The sequence below is a fragment of the Salvelinus fontinalis genome, chromosome 11 (genome assembly GCF_029448725.1).
Source record: "Salvelinus fontinalis isolate EN_2023a chromosome 11, ASM2944872v1, whole genome shotgun sequence".
Taxonomy (NCBI): domain Eukaryota; kingdom Metazoa; phylum Chordata; class Actinopteri; order Salmoniformes; family Salmonidae; genus Salvelinus; species Salvelinus fontinalis.
Genome location: NC_074675.1, coordinates 43,662,460 through 43,681,361, shown reverse-complemented (window position 1 = coordinate 43,681,361; position 18,902 = coordinate 43,662,460). Strand labels below are relative to the sequence as shown.

Genomic DNA, 18,902 nt, shown 5'->3' with positions numbered 1-18,902 from the left:
GAGTCTAATGGGGAGCGCAGGAGGGGGTACAGAGAAGTTACCATCTCCCTGGCAACCTCCCCCGATTGTCTGGCCCTCACTCCCTGCCCCCCTCCCCCACCTCCACCCCTTTCTTATTTTTCCTTGGCGGTCATTCATGTGCTTTAGCTTGATGAAGGATGCACATTGGTTTTGCGCACTCTGGATCTGAAAGACACAGATGACATTAAAGGAATGCTTCTTCCATGCTTCTATTGTCCTCTGTATGTGAATCAAGGTCTTATCTGGCCAGTATTCAATGATCTACAGTTCTTCATCTTGCCGCTTCTCAATGTTCGTCTACATATCTCCTTCTCTCTTTTCATCTTCCTCTGTCTTTCCCTCCTGATCTTTTGCTCAAATCCATAATCCCTGCTGTCAGATAGGGCCTGGCAGGCAGACTGGCTGGTTGAAGAGAGGAGGAAAGAGGGTAGGACAGAAGAGACGAGATGAGAGGAAGGGAGTAGTGTAGAGTAAAGTAGAGTAGAGTAGAACAGAGCAGAGTAGATCAGAGTAGAACAAAGTAGAACAGAGTACAGTAGCACAGAGTAGAGTAGAACAGAGTAGAGTAGAGCAGAGTAGAGTAGAGAAGAACAGAGTAGAGTAGAGTAGAACAGATTAGAGTAGAGTAGAGCAGAGTAGAGTATAGCAGAACAGAGTGGAGCAGAGTACAGTAGCACAGAGTAGAACACAGTAGAGTAGAGCAGAACAGAGTAGAGTAGAGAAGAACAGAGCAGAGTAAAACAGAGTAGAGTAGAACAGAGTAGAGCAGAGTAGAGTATAGCAGAACAGAATGGGGCAGAGAAGAGCAGAGTAGAGCAGAACAGAGTAGAGTAGAGCAGAATAGAGTAGAATAGAACAGATTAGAGCCGAGCATAGTAGAACTGAGTAGATCAGAGCAGAGCAGTGTAGAGTACAGCTGAGTAGAGCGGAGCAGATTAAAGAAGAGTAGAGCGGAGTAGAACAGAGTAGAGTAGAATAGAACAGAGTAGAGCAGAGCAGTGTAGAGCAGAGTAGAACAGAGCAGAGTAGAACAGAGTAGAGTAGAGCAGAGTAGACAGCACTTCGTTGGATAGGTAGTAGTGAAGGCTGCAGCAGGGTTTTCGTAAGCCAGGACAGTAAGGTAGTGTACAGTGTGTGGTTTGGGACAGGGGGTGAATGTACCCATTTGTCTTCATTTAGAAGGGCTGGCGGACAGGACGGGACTAGCTGGGAGGCGGGGGCAACACCAGCACTCCTGTCAAGTGGTCTCAGGGGGGTTGAAATGTATTAGGCTATTCTCACAAAGCCTGGGAAAGTCTGATGGCGCTGAAACATAAGGATACTGTAAAATAAATATATATATAAATATATAGATATAAATATATAATCATGTTCTAATTCTATTTCTATGAGCTGAACCCACAGAAAAATTGATCTGTAGCCTACAAAACTGTGGAAACATCTATAAAAATATCTGAACTCCTTTCTCAAGCAGACAAAAGGCCTAAAGAGGCGCTAAAGGAGTTACAGAGCAAATGTTTTTTTAAAGTGAAAAGGAGTGATAACGTTGGCTGAGAAGCAGGCATCCACATAGGGCTGTGACCTCTACACAGAGTAGTCTAGTTTCCATGGAGATTTATGTACACAGTGCACACAAAAGAGGGCTAAGGAGGTAACATGGGCTGTTTAAGCCTTGAGGAGGGCTAAGGAGGTAACATGGGCTGTTTAAGCCTGGAGGTATTTGCCGGAGCAAAACCCTTCTACTAATGACATGCGGTTCATACTGAGTTGTAGAAGCCTGGTTTCAGAGCACCGGGGTTAGCATCGGAGAGAGAGCTGGAGGGAAGAAACGATTGTAGAAGAAAGCAAAGGCAGAGCAGGGAAAGATCCTAAACATGGGAGAAAGGAAAGAGGGTCGACCGGTAGCCTAGCGGTTAATTCCCGTGCAGACTGTCCATGTGCCCTTGAGCAAGGCACTTAACCCTAATTGCTCCTGTAAGTCGCTTTGGATAAGAGCATCTGCTAAATTGCTAAAATGTAAGAAAGAAATAATGAAATCAATCAAGAAAGAAAGAAATCAAAGAGAGAGCTTTACCCGAATAGCCTAGAGTAACACCACATCATTTACACAGCAACAGGGTAGAAGAGAAGATTAGCAGAGGGAAGAGATATGGGGGAGGGACATTTAGCAGGAAGAGCAAATCAATAAAGTGGGCAGCAGAGCTGGGAGGGACTTGTTCTAAGTGGATTAGATGTAATGTGATCGATAGGTTATGGCTCCGAGTGAGGTATTCACTGCAGGCCCGACAGCATGCTACTGAGCATCACAGGGTTGTGGTTCACAATGAACAAAGCCGTCGCAGAATTTCTTGGCTAAATTCAGGACGAAGTTTCCTCTGTTACATTGGAACTACGAATAATTGCATTGCTGTTTAAAAAAGAACTGTGAACCAACCATCTCTCTTTTACGATCAACATCGTGATACTGCACATAAAAACACGTTTCATGCAAAGGACAACCATTCTTATATTGACTCCACCGACGGAGACTACTGGAATAAGTAGACTACTGGACTGTACTAACAAAATAGCTCTTTGTCATCCTAACCACAACAAAAGACATGGAAAGGTGGTGTCCTTAACACTGTGGGTCTGCAACGATTTAGTTTCCCGCTACTGGCATCCTCCCAGCCATCCTTTTCTGGCTATGAGCCCTGGGCCTGAAGCAGCTGTCACAGGAGTCTAGGGGTGACTTGACGGAGAGTCAGAGAGGGGTGGGCGGTGTGCCGGCCCACAGGGGCAACTCCTGGCGGAGGAGAAGAAAGAATGCAGGGAGGAGGAGGAGAAAAGGGAGGAGAGGAAGGAGGGAGAAAATGAGGAAAAGGGAGAAGGTGGAAGGAAAAGAGGGAGGGGGGGGGGGGTCCTGAGGTCAAACTGTGACCCGGAGGTCCTGAGGTCAAACTCACTGCCCTTGACCATGCCTCAAATGCAGCCAGCTGGAAACCCAGAGGCACACGGCTCCAACCGCTACCCCACACAGTGCAGCGTGACCAGCCGGCCAATGACCAGAGAAGACAACCGACCAACATTGACACCACGCCAACCTGGGAGGGAACACCTGTCTTTTGTTGACTCTCCCACTAACTGAGTCAAAATCTGACAGACGGACGGGAGGACGAGCGCAGACTGAGAAACGGTGGTCAGGGGACCACTGGTGGTCTGTGAAGCACGACGGCTGACCCCAATTATCGGGGTCAAAGAGCAGAGGGCCTTACAGGTAGTCCCCCGCCACCCCCTTAGGCCAAAAGCCCCCCCAGTCCACCAACACGCTTTGGGGCCAACCGTGTATTTTCACAGATCTTTTTTGCTCAATTAAACTTCAGAGGACAGCCCACCACATCTCTTAGCCGAGGTCAAGACAGCAGGACTGTAAGCGATGTCTGGCTCTCGGAAAACAGAGCCGTCCTTTTAACATGGCAGACTGGATTAGATCCAGGACCTATCAAGATTGTAAAAAAAAAAAATGGAAGGAATAAATGGGGGAAGATTTTACGAATGAAAACATGACAATGTTTTTACGGCCGCGTTAACTTTCAGCACCAGGATAACAGGGAAGGATAACAGGGAAGGATAACAGGGAAAGATAACAGGGAAGGATAACAGGGAAGGATAACAGGGAAGGATAACAGACTCGCAAATCACTGATTTTCTTCAAAGTAAAAAAAAAAATTGTGTGGGAAGATTTTCAACAAGAAAAATAATTATTGTTAAAGGATCTACATCCAAAGCAAAATGGGACAAGTTTGGGACACCAGTTCTACAGACATCAGTACTCATTAGTAGGTAAAAACTTTGGGAGGACCTCACCCAGTTATCTAAAAGAGAAGCACTCAGACAGCCCCTTCATGTATGAGACACTTCAATCATATTAAATAACTGGTCTTTTGAGGGTCTGGGTATATTTCAACAATAATGTTCCTCCTAGTCTAGAAAAGAGCTAAACACAGAGTAAAAAAGGGTATTCCAGGCCAGATAAGAGATAAATACTACATAAATAATGCAGAATCTACTGAATCCTCTTAGAAATCTGGCATTCAGAGCACGATAAAAAAATAAAAAAAATACATTAGTCATCCCAATCACTGTTTAGTTGCTAAAGGGACCCAGAGATTTTTAAGAAAACTCATGGAAATCACGAGCTTTGGGTTGAATAAATGAAATGCTCTCTTATTCTGAATATTTGAAGAAGTAAGTCTACAGTTTATCCTCGACAGTTCATATATGGTAAGCAAAATGTATGCTTGTGAAACAGTGATGACTATTGAAATGAAACTGAATGAACAGAGGCCATATCTCCAAACATGTCCTGACAAATCAGACTGGATATTATAAAACATATTGTCTCTAGCCCTGGAACTTGATATGCAAAATATGATACCAAAAATCTTTGAAATTACAATACGAACCAGAAATGTCTGATGAACACAAGGTGGTTACTAGTTTTAGCATTTAGCAGCAGCGCATGGCGAAGGGTATTATGCCCATGCCAGTGAGTTTCCATTGAGAAAGACTGGCAGGTTGGCACAATGGCTTGCCCACTCCCTGCCCCCAACCCCCTCCCGTTGGCATTCATCTGGGCATGCACATGGGCGCTGCTAGGGCAGATTTTACCCAGCTAAGCGCGTCTATGCACGACAACAACGGGTTGAGAAGCCTCTCTAGATTCACCCAACTCGCTGAGCCAGCGACCTTTCTTTAGGCATTAGCCCGCAATGTTCATTATAGCTCCAACTCATGTTTTTATATACAAAGTAGCATTTCATTAACATTACATAAGAAGCCATTAAGAAGCAGCTGGCAGCACAACATTTCAGAGGGTTACTGTTTAAACCGATTTGAATGCAGATACATTTACATTTACATTTAAGTCATTTAGCAGACGCTCTTATCCAGAGCGATACATATTCAAGAATATGGAATGGTATAATTCACCTAGGAGAACACTGAAGTCTGAATGGCATACAATCTAAATCTAATAAACCATGGAGCATATGACGTCATTTTTTCCTAACGACTAACGGAAACGGCATATTCTGTTGAAGTGGGGCAGCAGCTTGTTACTATTTTCTTTGTGTTTTGTTTGTTTGTTTGTTTGTTGCAGAAGAACAAAAGCATGGCGGTCCACATTCTGCCACTGTCAGAAACTTTCCAGCGTGCCCACTGCATTGCGGAGGCCAACCAACGAATCAAAGGCACGCTGAAGCAGACAAAGGGGGTTTGATGCCAACCTCGGAAACTCTAACAACCATTACTGGCGTTTTCCCTGCCTGCCTGGCAGAGCGCAAACAAAATGGCACCCGCCTTGCACGCTACCACAATGTGGCGAGATTGTCTAGAAAGCTGGGCACTGGTAACGGTATGCCAAAGACCGCCCTTGCGCTGTACTCGAAAACGTGTCCTACTTTTCGGGGCTTTTAAAAAAACTGTTGGAAAATCTTTGAAAGTCTTGTTCAAAAGAAACGGCTAACAAAATGTCCGTCCTGTTGCAAATGACGATCCGATATGTGGTGTCTAAGCTACTCAAAAAAATGAATATGGTAAGCTGCCAATACAGGAAAAGCTGATTACCCTTTATCACTAGGGAAAAATATTAATAACGGAAAAACATATTTTCAAAGATTAGGATTCCCCAACTTGGCAACCATATGTACACACATCGCAAGTGGCAAATGCAACATTCAGACTTTAACAATATATATAAATCATTCAATTAAATGACCTCAACCTGTGGTGTGCAGTATGCTTTGGAAATGATTATTTCTTACATATCAGCGGACCACATACGAGACATTTTGAGGTGTGCTCTCTGATACTATTCAACTGTGGCAGATGCAAACTAGACATGAGAATCAGCAGCGCCCCACAAAAGACACAAAAGAGGGTCTGATGCCAACCATGGTGCCAGTGGCAACCATTATTGTCTCTCTGCCGAGCCTTCTGCTTCCCCTGGTACTTATCAAACACAAAATGGAGGCTCTGCCTTTCATGACAATGAGCTAGCTAAACTGTCTGCGTTTCTTCTCCAACAGCCAATGTATTACAGTGGGTATCTTTCTGCATGTGTTGGCGTTATCGTTAGAGGATTTATTGTGGCCCAGGTTGGACAGGGAGTTTGAAATAACTTTAAAATGCACACTTGTAATAAAAAAATTGAACAAAATGTTAAGTAAATAGTTGTTAATGTAGTACAGAAAAGTTACAAGTGGCAAATACCTAAGAGAATTAATAACAAAACAACCAAAATTTGCCAGAATATATATTTGCAGTGCGGTATAGCAACGTCTTGTAAAATGATATATATTTGGAGAAAATGACTGTTCTTGATTGTTTCACCTTCTTACAACAATATAAAGATCACTCTCTATCATAACATCAAGAAATGCTATGACTACGTTTAAGTTCATAGGCATTAAGTTCATTTGTGTAATACAGGTTTTCATTCTATTTTAAAAATCCAATACATTTACATTTTCTTACCCAACAAATCATGTAATGTATATTTTGCCAATGTAATCTACTGTATTTATGCACTATTTGTGGAAATTTTGTCAATTTGATTAATTGACTATATGCCGAGCTTGAAGTAACACATTTGTTCATTTTATATCTGTCTCCAAACCATATTTATCAGTAAAAATCTGTCGGAACTCCGTGTTACAAAAACTAGATTAAATATCTAATCAAAAATCAAGACTGATATCAACATTTGTCAGGAAAAAAATAAATACTGTACAGCCATAAAAAAACATACATTTCTCTCTTTCCCTAAATCCCCTTTTTAAAACCATAAATTCTTGTCCGTCACATCAAATTATGTTCTAATTTCTATTATGTTCAATCATCCAAAAATTTACAATACATTTTGTAAACACATAAGTTGTCAGCACTTTAATGTAGTAAGTCTTTGTAGAGAGAACTTGTGTGTGCCTAAAAAACACAGCATTCACAACTGCACCGGTATCAAACCAATCAGAAGAGAAAAGCAACGCAACACACACTATCTTGTCTTCTATTGTCTGTGTGCGCAAATTATGTGTGAATGTATATTATGGTTTTTATACTGGTTATATTATATTATATTGTATAAAAAAATGTAAAGCCTGATTGCACATTTGACTTTTTTTTCTTTCACAAAAGGCCAGCCACCTTCTGAAGCCACCATAACTGAGAGACTCCAACCACCCTCCAATGAGGCGGCCAAGATGGCAGCAGATATGACCCATGACCTTGGCCAATCCCTAACTCCACCCACCCAACCAGTGATTCACACAGTAATTCAACCTACCTTGGTCCTGGACATAGTATGCTAGAAACAAGTCGAGCTCCTTGACCGACACTGTAATGTGATGCGGCTGGACGCAAAGTGCTGGGTTGGTGCAATGCGGCGACTTGACGAGGCGCTCTCCGTCCGTACTTTCCAACGGGATGCCTTTGAACAGGATGACCATGACCAGGTCTAGGCGCCACACCTTGTCGGCCTGCCGCAAACAGTCGATCCGCCGGATCTTGCCCTTCTGGTCGGGGTTGGAGAGGACGCAGCACGGGTGCTTCTTGCCCGTCACGCTGAGCACAAAGTCCTCGCGGTACTCCTGGCGGATGTCCTTGCGGAGCTTGGCGAGGAGCCTCGAGGCCCACTTCTGCTTGATCTCGGGCTTCTCACTGAGCAGTTCGTCCTTGACCGCACGCTCCTCGTCCTTGGACATCCGCTTCTCATGCTTCTTGAAGAACTTGCGTTTCCTCGCCTGGAGGTTGAACCACGTGTAGGCGATGGCACGGACGTGAGGGAGAAGTGCCTCGATGAAGGGATGAAATTCATCCTGAAAGGCAAGGGGGAAGGGAAGACAGAAGAAAAGAAAAAGAGAAGTCATGTCAGGTGACTTTTCCCCCCAAAAGTTCCCATTCAATAAGCCAGAAGTCACCCTGAACAAAAAAGAAATAGACAATGCACACATCCACCTTGTTACAGAATACCTTATATACAAAAGTTGACATTAGGCATTTTGTGGTTAGAATACAGTAAAATTATAACAACAACATTAAAACAATTCTGTACTGGAGACAAACCACAATGTCATGACTGTCACATATTGACTCCTATAAGACAGTCAAGTCTATCTGGTCTGAGAGTTTACAGCACAAATCTGTTCAGAAAAAAAGGAGAAACACCATCCTTAACACCAGTTTTACCATCTTAAATACGGCTGGGGTTACATCCCAGAAATAACAATCTAGGTTGCCGAAGACATAAGGATGCCACTGTGTTTATTACAACCGCCAACACCACAATACAGCAAAGCCCACATTAGAATGTAGTCTGGTGCTGTTCCCGTTTCCCTTGCAACATGCTCTGACTAAGACTGCTGGGAAGCCCACATTAGAATGTTGTCTGGTGCTGTTCCCGTTTCCCCTGCACATGCTCTGACTAAGACTGCTGGGAAGCCCACATTAGAATGTAGTCTGGTGCTGTTCCCGTTTCCCCCGCACACGCTCTGACTAAGACTGCTGGGAAGCCCACATTAGAATGTAGTCTGGTGCTGTTCCCGTTTCCCCCGCACATGCTCTGACTAAGACGGCAGGGAAGCCCACATTAGAATGTAGTCTGGTGCTGTTCCCGTTTCCCTTGCAACATGCTCTGACTAAGACTGCTGGGAAGCCCACATTAGAATGTTGTCTGGTGCTGTTCCCGTTTCCCCTGCACATGCTCTGACTAAGACTGCTGGGAAGCCCACATTAGAATGTAGTCTGGTGCTGTTCCCGTTTCCCCCGCACACGCTCTGACTAAGACTGCTGGGAAGCCCACATTAGAATGTAGTCTGGTGCTGTTCCCGTTTCCCCCGCACACGCTCTGACTAAGACTGCTGGGAAGCCCACATTAGAATGTAGTCTGGTGCTGTTCCCGTTTCCCCCACACATGCTCTGACTAAGACGGCAGGGAAGCCCACATTAGAATGTAGTCTGGTGCTGTTCCCGTTTCCCTTGCAACATGCTCTGACTAAGACTGCTGGGAAGCCCACATTAGAATGTAGTCTGGTGCTGTTCCCGTTTCCCTTGCAACATGCTCTGACTAAGACTGCTGGGAAGCCCGCATTAGAATGGTATCTGGTGCTGTTCCCGTTTCCCCCGCACATGCTCTGACTAAGACGGCTGGGAAGCCCACATTAAAATGTTGTCTGGTGCTGTTCCCGTTTCCCCTGCACATGCTCTGACTAAGACTGCTGGGAAGCCCACATTAGAATGTAGTCTGGTGCTGTTCCCATTTCCCCCGCACATGCTCTGACTAAGACTGCTGGGAAGCCCACATTAGAATGTAGTCTGGTGCTGTTCCCGTTTACCCCGCACACGCTCTGACTAAGACTGCTGGGAAGCCCACATTAGAATGTAGTCTGGTGCTGTTCCCATTTCCCCCGCACATGCTCTGACTAAGACTGCTGGGAAGCCCACATTAGAATGTAGTCTGGTGCTGTTCCCGTTTCCCTTGCAACATGCTCTGACTAAGACTGCTGGGAAGCCCACATTAGAATGTAGTCTGGTGCTGTTCCCGTTTCCCTTGCAACATGCTCTGACTAAGACTGCTGGGAAGCCCACATTAGAATGTAGTCTGGTGCTGTTCCCGTTTCCCCCAAACATGCTCTGACTAAGACTGCTGGGTAGTTGGCACGAGGATCATGCTAACTCACACTTACATTTCTCTTATCAAACCGTTCACATTCCAACATGTATTTGCCCTTCGCTGGAAGTGGAGAAACAATAGTCTAGAAGGGGGGACTGGAGTGTAGTCAAAAATGCTCATAGGCCGTTATTAACATTGGTTTGGGACTAGGTTTGCAGTCCCGCGCCATGTCCCTTAATGTGTTTTCATAGATGCATGGCACTTACTCCGAGTCATTCTTAAATCTAACCAAGGTTGACAATGAAAATGGCATCTTGGCACAACCTGCACATTCCTTCTAGTTCCTCTGCTCCTTTAATAAGGGGGGATTGAAATGCCTTGTGCAAAGCAGAAATTAAATCCTTCTAAATCCACTTTAGGTAGGTAGGTTAGATTTGTTTTTCCTCACAAATGTAGGCCTGTCTATAGGTAGCTTGTTTGACTGCAAAGTGCAATGCCAAGGAGCATGTCATTTTGACGAAGACAAATTATTATGAAAGGTATTAGGTGTTTAATGATTCAAATTCCTATTTATAAAACCAACTTCATTGCAAATACTTTTAAGTTTAGACAAATCTATGGCCAGCCTAAAGTGTTTTAATACATGTTTAACATAAAGAATAAATAACAAAGCAATCTCATATTATACCTGTTTGGGCTGAATAAACAGCAAAAACTTAATCAGAATGTCATTAACATTTCAAACAAAAAAACTGTGAGACGGTTCTTTTGAAAAGGGCTTTGGAGGAGTTAAACCACATATTGTTCTTTGTGTAGGCAGGCAGACGCGCTCTGGGAAAACCACAGAGATCCACTCCCTCCTGTATCTAGGCTCTCATGCTACCCGCATGGTGTTGCTCAGAGAAAGCCACATCGTTGCTCTGCACTGTCATGTGCCAATCAAACGTGACTTGGGGCGCTGAACTAAAACACTGAAGCAAAATCGATCATTAATAACAACTCATTACGTTTTTAACAAAGTATGAACTGATGTTGTTATAGCCCTTTTGCTTTAGAAGGTGAGTTTCTGAAAGATAAAAAGCTACGTTTTTTGAGGCTTTAGAAGAAGAAAAATGTAATATAGTCAATATTGCTGTGAAGTGATAGTACATTTTAAGCAAGACATTAGTTATTATAAAAGTGAAGTTAGTTTTTAATAATATTGCCAATAACTGTTGATACAGTAACAGTAAAATATATATATATATATATATATATATATATATATATATATATATATATATATATAACATTACATGAATTAGCTTTACTTACAAAGGGACCATAATGGCATAAAATGTCCGATTTGCTACATTTTAATAAATTGTATTTACACAGCAACCAATTAAAACTCAGAAACGTATTCCCTTCATATAAGAAAGTAAGCCGAGTTTGCACTAGAATTAAGGTTTAGCTATGCAACATTTCTAAGGTAAGCCTTAGAATTGCATGTGATGCTGTGTAAGACAAATGAGTTGGCAAGGGCCTTGTGCAGTGAACTTAAGTTGAGGCCATAAAAGCCCAATCCTCTTAAGCACAAACTAAACCACATCTCAGTCAATCACTTACTTATGCCAAGTAAAATATAAACAGTCAAACTGAGTCAGCCAAAAGCCATGCTACTCTGTCTAACCACTGAATCAACCAGTATCATTGTTTTCATCTTCATTTACTGCAAGTGGCTCCCATGCAGCTCAACTGAGTGAAACTCTCTCCTGAAACGCACTAGGATTATTTTCATTTTATAATATTACCAGGCCATAACCAAATTGGGGTAATCTAAATATATATAATAATAATATAATTTGGTTAAAGGGTAATCTGTTGATTTGTTTCAGTTTACACATGATACACGGGACAAAGGAATGTAGTTTTGTATAATTTCATCTGATAGCATGATTATGATCACGGCATTTTAGAAGATAACTTTTACTGTAGTTTATGTCGAATACACATGGTGGTATTACACATACTCTTTTGGGTACTACACATACTCTTTTCTCTCACTGGTAACACACATATTCTTTCTAACTCAAAAGTAACTTGTCATCCTATAATACAACCTATTTCGTGCACTTTTAATCAACATACGTAAGACCAGGTGAAAACCATATCCATACCAAAAGTTACACAAAACCAATGGCTGCTACAAAAGATAAGCAGTATATGAACTATAGTTTTATACAAAACACGACCATTTTCAAAGCATTGTTTTGTCGATAGTCGTCTGGTAGTGCAAGTGACTATCTTATAACTAAGATAGTCCGACTCATTAAATTGCGCGGCACTAGCGTATATAATAAAGGCACATAATCGATAATAAGAAATCAAAACTTAAAATCATTCCATATACCTGAGTAAGACAAATCGGAGAGTACATCATGAGCCAGCAGTGTACACAAAATAGGTACTTCAATTGATTCTTCTGAATGCCAGGTATAGGCTACCACTTTATCGCGCCATTCCTCCTTGCCCGTAAAGCACCATGCAAGATTGTGGAGAAGTTATCCGCGCAAAGGTGTTATACAAGAACATCAGTTAGATTGTGGAGGTCCAAAAAATCCTCTGTTCTCAGTTTAAATGGAGACGATGCGGCAGACAGGCTATTCTTTTCCAAAGCAGCACATTGAATCCCTATATGGCTATCTCAATCCGAGCCGGTGAATGAAGTTAAAAAGAAAACCCACTTTTCTGGAACAGTGCGCTTTATAATGTGAGAAGTTAATTCATGAAAGCGTTGTGAAAAGTATAGAAAGCGCTGAATTTCAGATTCCACACTCTTCCTGTTCAAACTTGATAGCCTATAATATCGACCTGTACACCCTCAGTCTGCACGATACTAACAAACCCGTCGCCAATATGTTTTCTCTCACTTAATTACACAGTCACAGTCATACTCCTCCTCCTCCAACAAACGCATTCCATTTCCACTAGCCCACCTTTTCGTCTCCCTCAGAAAACACAGCATAAAACGACCCCCCCCCCCCCCCCTCTCTCTCTCTCTTGCTCTATGAGTTATGATTTTATGAGCGGAAGACTTTGGACCAGCGCCCCGTTCAAAAATAATCGCAATGGAAAATTCCCCTCACAGATACAGTAAGGACTCGAGACATTATTCGAACTCTGTTTTACATACAGCTTTAACCGGGTCGATCATTTTCCTTTACTGTATACAGGCATATGTAACAGAAAATCCAATAGAAATGCCCAATATAGCGTATAATAAACTTCTAAAATGCATTTCTCACTCACTCCACAATATATACAATGACCCCCTCTACTTACAATACATGTTGAAACACCTTTAATAAAACTGAAAATAGTTTAGAATTTCTGTAAAAAGCTCAGTACTCTCCTGAAGAAATGTAACCACTCTCAAATGCATATACTGAGCTATGGATACAAGGACTGGCCATCCATGATATCAACATTATAGTTTTAACCATGTTTTGAGGTTATATAATGTTTGTTTACATGGACATTCTTTACAAACATTGGAGTAAAAACAGCTTTTGGGTTCTGGGTTCTGATGAGACACGACAGTTGAACTAAGCTCGTGAGGCATTTATAAAGTATATTCTTCAAGAATCAATGGGTACATATCATTAATTTATATGTCCAAAAATGGATGTAGCAACTGTATATTGCCACTTTAAATGTCGGCAAATATATAGCATATGGCCTTTCTAAACTATGCCAGTTACAAGAAACTGTTTAAACCGTGGTATGTCACCGTGGCGCATGGTTCTGATGTAATTTGGATAAACAGTGGACTGGTTCCAAAACTCTGACACACCTGAGGTCATTACAATTTCCGCATGACCCACCACATAAACGAGACAACAACATTTTCCAACACCACAACTCATAGCTACGACCGATGAGGTCCCGACTAGTCATCCAGATCCACCATTTAGGAAGTACTGGAACAGCGCAGAGGACAGCCTGTCAACGACTCTTCGCTTCAACTCCACAGTAATATACATGTAATGGCCTAAACTACCATTTTGTGTCAAACATAGTAAACAATGTGTCATTATTAATCCTGAGAGAGTAAAAAGCGATTATGCGTAAAAGTATTCTCGAAAACTTCGCCAATGGCACGTAACCTGTTTTTCATTGCACGCGGAGGAACGTCGTGTTGTTAACCTTTTCACGGAAGTTACGGCTCATATTTGGACTATATAGCAATGATATAAATATGGTGTACATTAGAACAATTATCCCTACAAATGTGCACTTTTTCGTTAGCAGAAAACTAGACATTGTTGTAAACGCCTTGCCTCTGTAATCTCCTATAGAATTGCTCCATACATTACGAATGAAGTTCATTGCCAACAAAGGGGGCATGGGAGGTTAACGCAGTATGTGTGCCAATACATTTTCTTTGGGCGCCTCTCCGACCAATGAAAAGCATTTGCATATCTGTTAACGGGTCTTGTCCAGTTGTGATTGACATAATTCTATTCCTGCTCAACCAGAGCGGGTTGCAGTGAGGAGCAAGTCAACAGTAGGAAAAGGCGATGTTGTAACAGTTGTAAAATGACACATTATTGCAATAATAATCCACGTTCACGTACCATTGCACTGTATTGCATGGATTTAAAGGGGGATCCTGGAACCTGGGTGAAACACAAGCCGATGCCTTTACATTTCTCACGTTCAACTTTGTGCTTTTCAGGCTTTTTTTCTTGATAGTGCTTGCAACAAAAAAAAACGGAATTCTTGGCAGAAATGCGCGTAAAATCAAGTCGCCCCCCCCCCCAAAAAATCTTCCTTCCTCTTCAAGTCTTACTTTTGGATAGGTTTTGGGTTGTTCAGTTGTTGTTGAATGCGATCCAGAAGAGGCTGAGTTTTCGGAACTGGGCAGGTCTACGCCTCACTTTCCCTATCTGACTGCCTTCTCTGTGCCGTCTGCGCAGCCAAAGAGAGCTCCGCACTAGAACTTGAATTCTCGCCTCTCATTGGTCAGTGCAGCGGCGGCCTCACGACTCCGCTTGTAGACCCTTCACTTCCGCTCGCTACTCAGTGTTTGTGGCAATACATGACAGGCTGCAAACTGCTGGACTGGCAGAAGTTGTGGTTATTCAGTGGTTATAGATGTGAGTTAATTTATGTTATCTGTGGTTACAAGGAAACCCCCCAAAAATGTGTTTGTTATTAATATGTCAATTAGACATATAGTCACAACACAATGTTATTATATTATAGGCTATAGCCTACTGGCCACTAATAATAATAATACTCTTTATGAAATTGCTTTTAATAGGCATACTATTATTAGCATATTACCATGATTATTATACCAGGTACTTTTATTGTTTTTACAGCCCATCATCTAAAATAGTTTTCAAATTGTACGAAAGGCTACCAACAGTGAGGCTACTGTCGTTTATTGATTTGAACTAGGCTTAAATAACTACTCTTGGTGAAGTATTTCCATAATATGCAAATCATTCATATTCTATATGAGGCAATTGCATTAATTCTCTGGACCAATACAGTAGGGAAGGTCAGGCTTGGGTGACTCCAAATGATAATGGATAATGGACTGTGACCGGATTTATACAGTCCACAGACTCTGCATTTTGTTTCATACATTGCCATTGTAGTTCAATGTTTTATAATTAAAAATGCTTAATGAATGGTAGGCTAAGTGAATATAGCCCCAGAGGACGCGACATAAATATAAATGCCCAACAGAACGTGGATATGGCCTAGAGAGGTCACTGAATCTAACCGTCTAATTTAATAAAGCTGATTAGAAAGTTATTTATTTGTTCTATATAACTTGTATAACTCCGAAATGAAAACAAATATGTATACGCTATATAATTTAAGTGTTTTGCACAGACCTTCAATCAATGCAACAATATTCCATTTGCCAATTAACATTGATTGTTCAATTTGCTATAAGAGCAAATTAGGCTGCTTTATTCAATTACTTTTGATATTGTCCTTGATATAGTCCCTGACATGCATGCAAGGGAAGAATGCACTCTGCAAAAACTCAGAGGCAAATGAACTAAACTAGCGCTATATGTTATAACATATGCTCTCAAAATGTATGCCTATCTGACAAACACATGTTTTACGATAAATAGGTTACCGGTAATATAGAACTTTTACCATTGTCCTCATCTGATTTCAACGCCTAAGCTTTTTTTTACAGCAGTCCTTCCCTTCTTACGAAGAGGGAACTGGTGTATAAATCGACACCATGCACGGAGAGAGGTTGGAAAAATTGGTCAACCGAAACATCGAAGACGGCATGATCCCTTTGGTGCACTGACTCCGCTGAGAGTGAACTTGAGAACATAGGTTATTTCATGAGAGAAAATGTGAGTTTTCATACTGCCTCTTTCACAGTAGGCTACTCTATTTGAAATGCTGTGTGTTTTGACACTCTCTAGATAACTTTTGATTTGGAGTATTTTTGGCACGCAATTCTTTCTAGATAAATGCATGAATAAGATGCGACAAAATCTAAGACGTAGCCAAAATAACATTTTCAGATCTTCACATTAATTAATGTTTTTTACCCATTTTACGCACGCATTACGCACAACGTGCCCACAGTTTTTACATGTATTTTTTGTTGTTGCATTAAATGCGTTGTATGTGGTCTTCTTTGCTATAGCTTACTGTATGCAAATGGTAAAAATCTTTTCAATGATAATATACATTGTGCTTATGTCGACCCAAATGTATTTGGTCACGCCTTACAAAACGCTCAAGTGACGGCGAGAAGATTTCAGTGCGCTCAAAGTCACTGAACCTTGTTCTATTGGCCGTTGGACATATGTTGGCAATATGGATGTGATTAATATGTTGCCTTTTGATCAAAGTGCATGCTGAGTTTAACCACGTAATGTCATTGCATAATATTTTGATTAGGATTATTCACTAAGATTTCATAAAATAATCATAATTTCGAATGTCCATTGTTCGTTTGAAACCATGAACTTCAAGTCGCATTCGACAGCTACTATCAGGACCTTTGTATTCTACATTTTCTGTCAATTATATTGTTTTCCAACACTGTGCACTCACTGTACTCTAACAACACTCATACTTAATGTGGCACTCATTTGTGTGTGTGTGTGTGTGTGTGTGTGTGTGTGTGTGTGTGTGTGTGTGTGTGTGTGTGTGTGTGTGTGTGTGTGTGTGTGTGTGTGTGTGTGTGTGTGTATTTGAATGCATGAAAGACAGAGGAAAAAGGTCCCTTTCCCTTAAAGTTACCAGAAGGACTGGTGTATATTGATATAATGCTAAAAAGAGAGGTGGAGTATATTGATAAGTACATTGATGAATCAACAGACTTGTATAGCAGGTAGGTGTAGCACAGAGATAGAAAGCATGTAAATGAGGTCATCAGTTGCAGTTGCTGGGGAGATTTGGACCAGATTCATGGATTGGAGGAGAGAAAGGAGAGGGGAAAGAGAGCCCTGCTGGTGTCAAACTGGGCCTGTAGACTATACAAGGAGCCAAATAGTGGGCCAGACAACAACATTGACTTGGAGAACAGACAAGGAAGATTGCGAAAGAGTCATAAGTGTATCAGACAAGATTATTAATAATGTTACCCCTGCTTTTTATAGTTATGTGAAAATTAAATTCAGAATTAAATTGATTAATTGACCACCATTTTCAGTAGTGATTTTTCTGATCATTGATTGACTTGATGGTTAAAAACACAAGTGACTGCAACCCTATCCGATTTTAAATATTTGTCTTATCTTTGTGACTATCGCCCCCCAGTGGTGTTGTGTGGGATTACATCGCACATACTTTCTGAAATAGTCTATTGCAGTGGCGAAAAAAATGTAAGAAAAGGTCTCATTTTAACTTTATATTGATGTTGAACTGCAAACCCAGTGTGGATATTACATCATCAAAAGCCTTCCCTAATCCTAGCAAGACATTTTTTTTTTTTTTTCACCTTTATTTAACCAGGTAGGCTAGTTGAGAACAAGTTCTCATTTGCAACTGCGACCTGGCCAAGATAAAGCATAGCAGTGTGAACAGACAACAACACAGAGTTACACTTGGAGTAAACAATAAACAAGTCAATAACATGGTAGAAAAAAGAGAATCTATATACAATGTGTGCAAAAGGCATGAGGTAGGCAATAAATCGAATAATTACAATTTAGCAGATTAACACTGGAGTGATAAATCATCAGATGATCATGTGCAAGAAGAGATACTGGTGTGCAACAGAGCAGAAAAGTAAATAAATAAAAGCAGTATGGGGGTGAGGTAGGTAAATTGGGTGGGTAGTTTACAGATGGACTATGTACAGCTGCAGCGATCGGTTAGCTGCTCGGATAGCAGATTTTTTAAGTTGTTGAGGGAGATAAAAGTCTCCAACTTCAGAGATTTTTGCAATTCGTTCCAGTCGCAGGCAGCAGAGAACTGGAAGGAAAGGCGTCCAAATGAGGTTTTGGCTTTAGGGATGATCAGTGAGATACACCTGCTGGAGCGCGTGCTACGGGTGGGTGTAGCCATCGTGACCAGTAAACTGAGATAAGGCGGCACTTTACCTAGCATAGCCTTGTAGATGACCTGGAGCCAGTGGGTCTGACGACGAACATGTAGCGAGGGCCAGCCGACTAGGGCATACAGGTCGCAGTGGTGGGTCGTAGAAGGTGCTTTAGTAACAAAACGGATGGCACTGTGATAAACTGCATCCAGTTTGCTGAGTAGAGTATTGATTACTAAACTTGATTACTAAACATTACTAAACTTACAAAAAAATATGTATTATTGGTATATGGATAAGTTCTCACTTTACAATACATAAACTTTATACCATAGTAATAACATGCTACTGCCTATGTAAGTACAGGGTAATGACAGTGGATGTACATGCATTGTAGAGTGAGGGGAGGTTCATAGAATTGAGATTGTATTTCATTTTCTATTCCAGTAGGAGGCACCAGTGTTCTTGATTGTGATAACTATATCGTGAGTTTGGCACAACAGTGGCTTGGGACTGACAAATCCTAATTCAAGTGTCAACATCAAACAGACATGAAAGCACAGTGTAGAAACCCACTATGTGCAATGGCACAGTTCCGGCAAAAGAAGGCTATGGTCTGTATCCCATTGTGAGGTTTGACACTGTTAGGAATAGATTTCTAAATAAACTGGACCTCAGAATTGATCTCCTATTGTCCTAGACCTAGAC

The 18,902-nt window shown here is 41.5% G+C and overlaps 1 protein-coding gene and 1 long non-coding RNA gene across 7 annotated transcripts in view; one reads left to right on the top strand and one right to left on the bottom strand.

Moving 5' to 3' along the window:
* LOC129865760 (nuclear factor 1 B-type-like) overlaps positions 1–14,634 on the bottom strand; it is a 90,750-nt gene extending 76,116 nt beyond the window's left edge. For 5 of the 6 annotated variants that reach the window (XM_055938766.1, XM_055938767.1, XM_055938769.1 and 2 more), the window contains exons 1-2: positions 12,063–12,680; positions 7,346–7,877 (exon numbers count right to left, since the gene is read on the bottom strand). In XM_055938766.1, the coding sequence (XP_055794741.1) occupies positions 7,346–7,877; positions 12,063–12,092 (562 nt within the window). In that variant the 5' untranslated portion in view covers positions 12,093–12,680. Of the gene's footprint in view, positions 1–7,345; positions 7,878–12,062; positions 12,681–14,289 lie in introns of those variants that run through there. The other variant, XM_055938768.1, reaches the window with a different exon arrangement.
* On the top strand, positions 13,501–17,356 carry LOC129865762 (uncharacterized). The gene is made up of 2 exons (XR_008761409.1): positions 13,501–13,684; positions 15,882–17,356. It is a non-coding gene; the product is annotated as an uncharacterized LOC129865762 (long non-coding RNA).
* Positions 17,357–18,902: the final 1,546 nt, after the last annotated feature.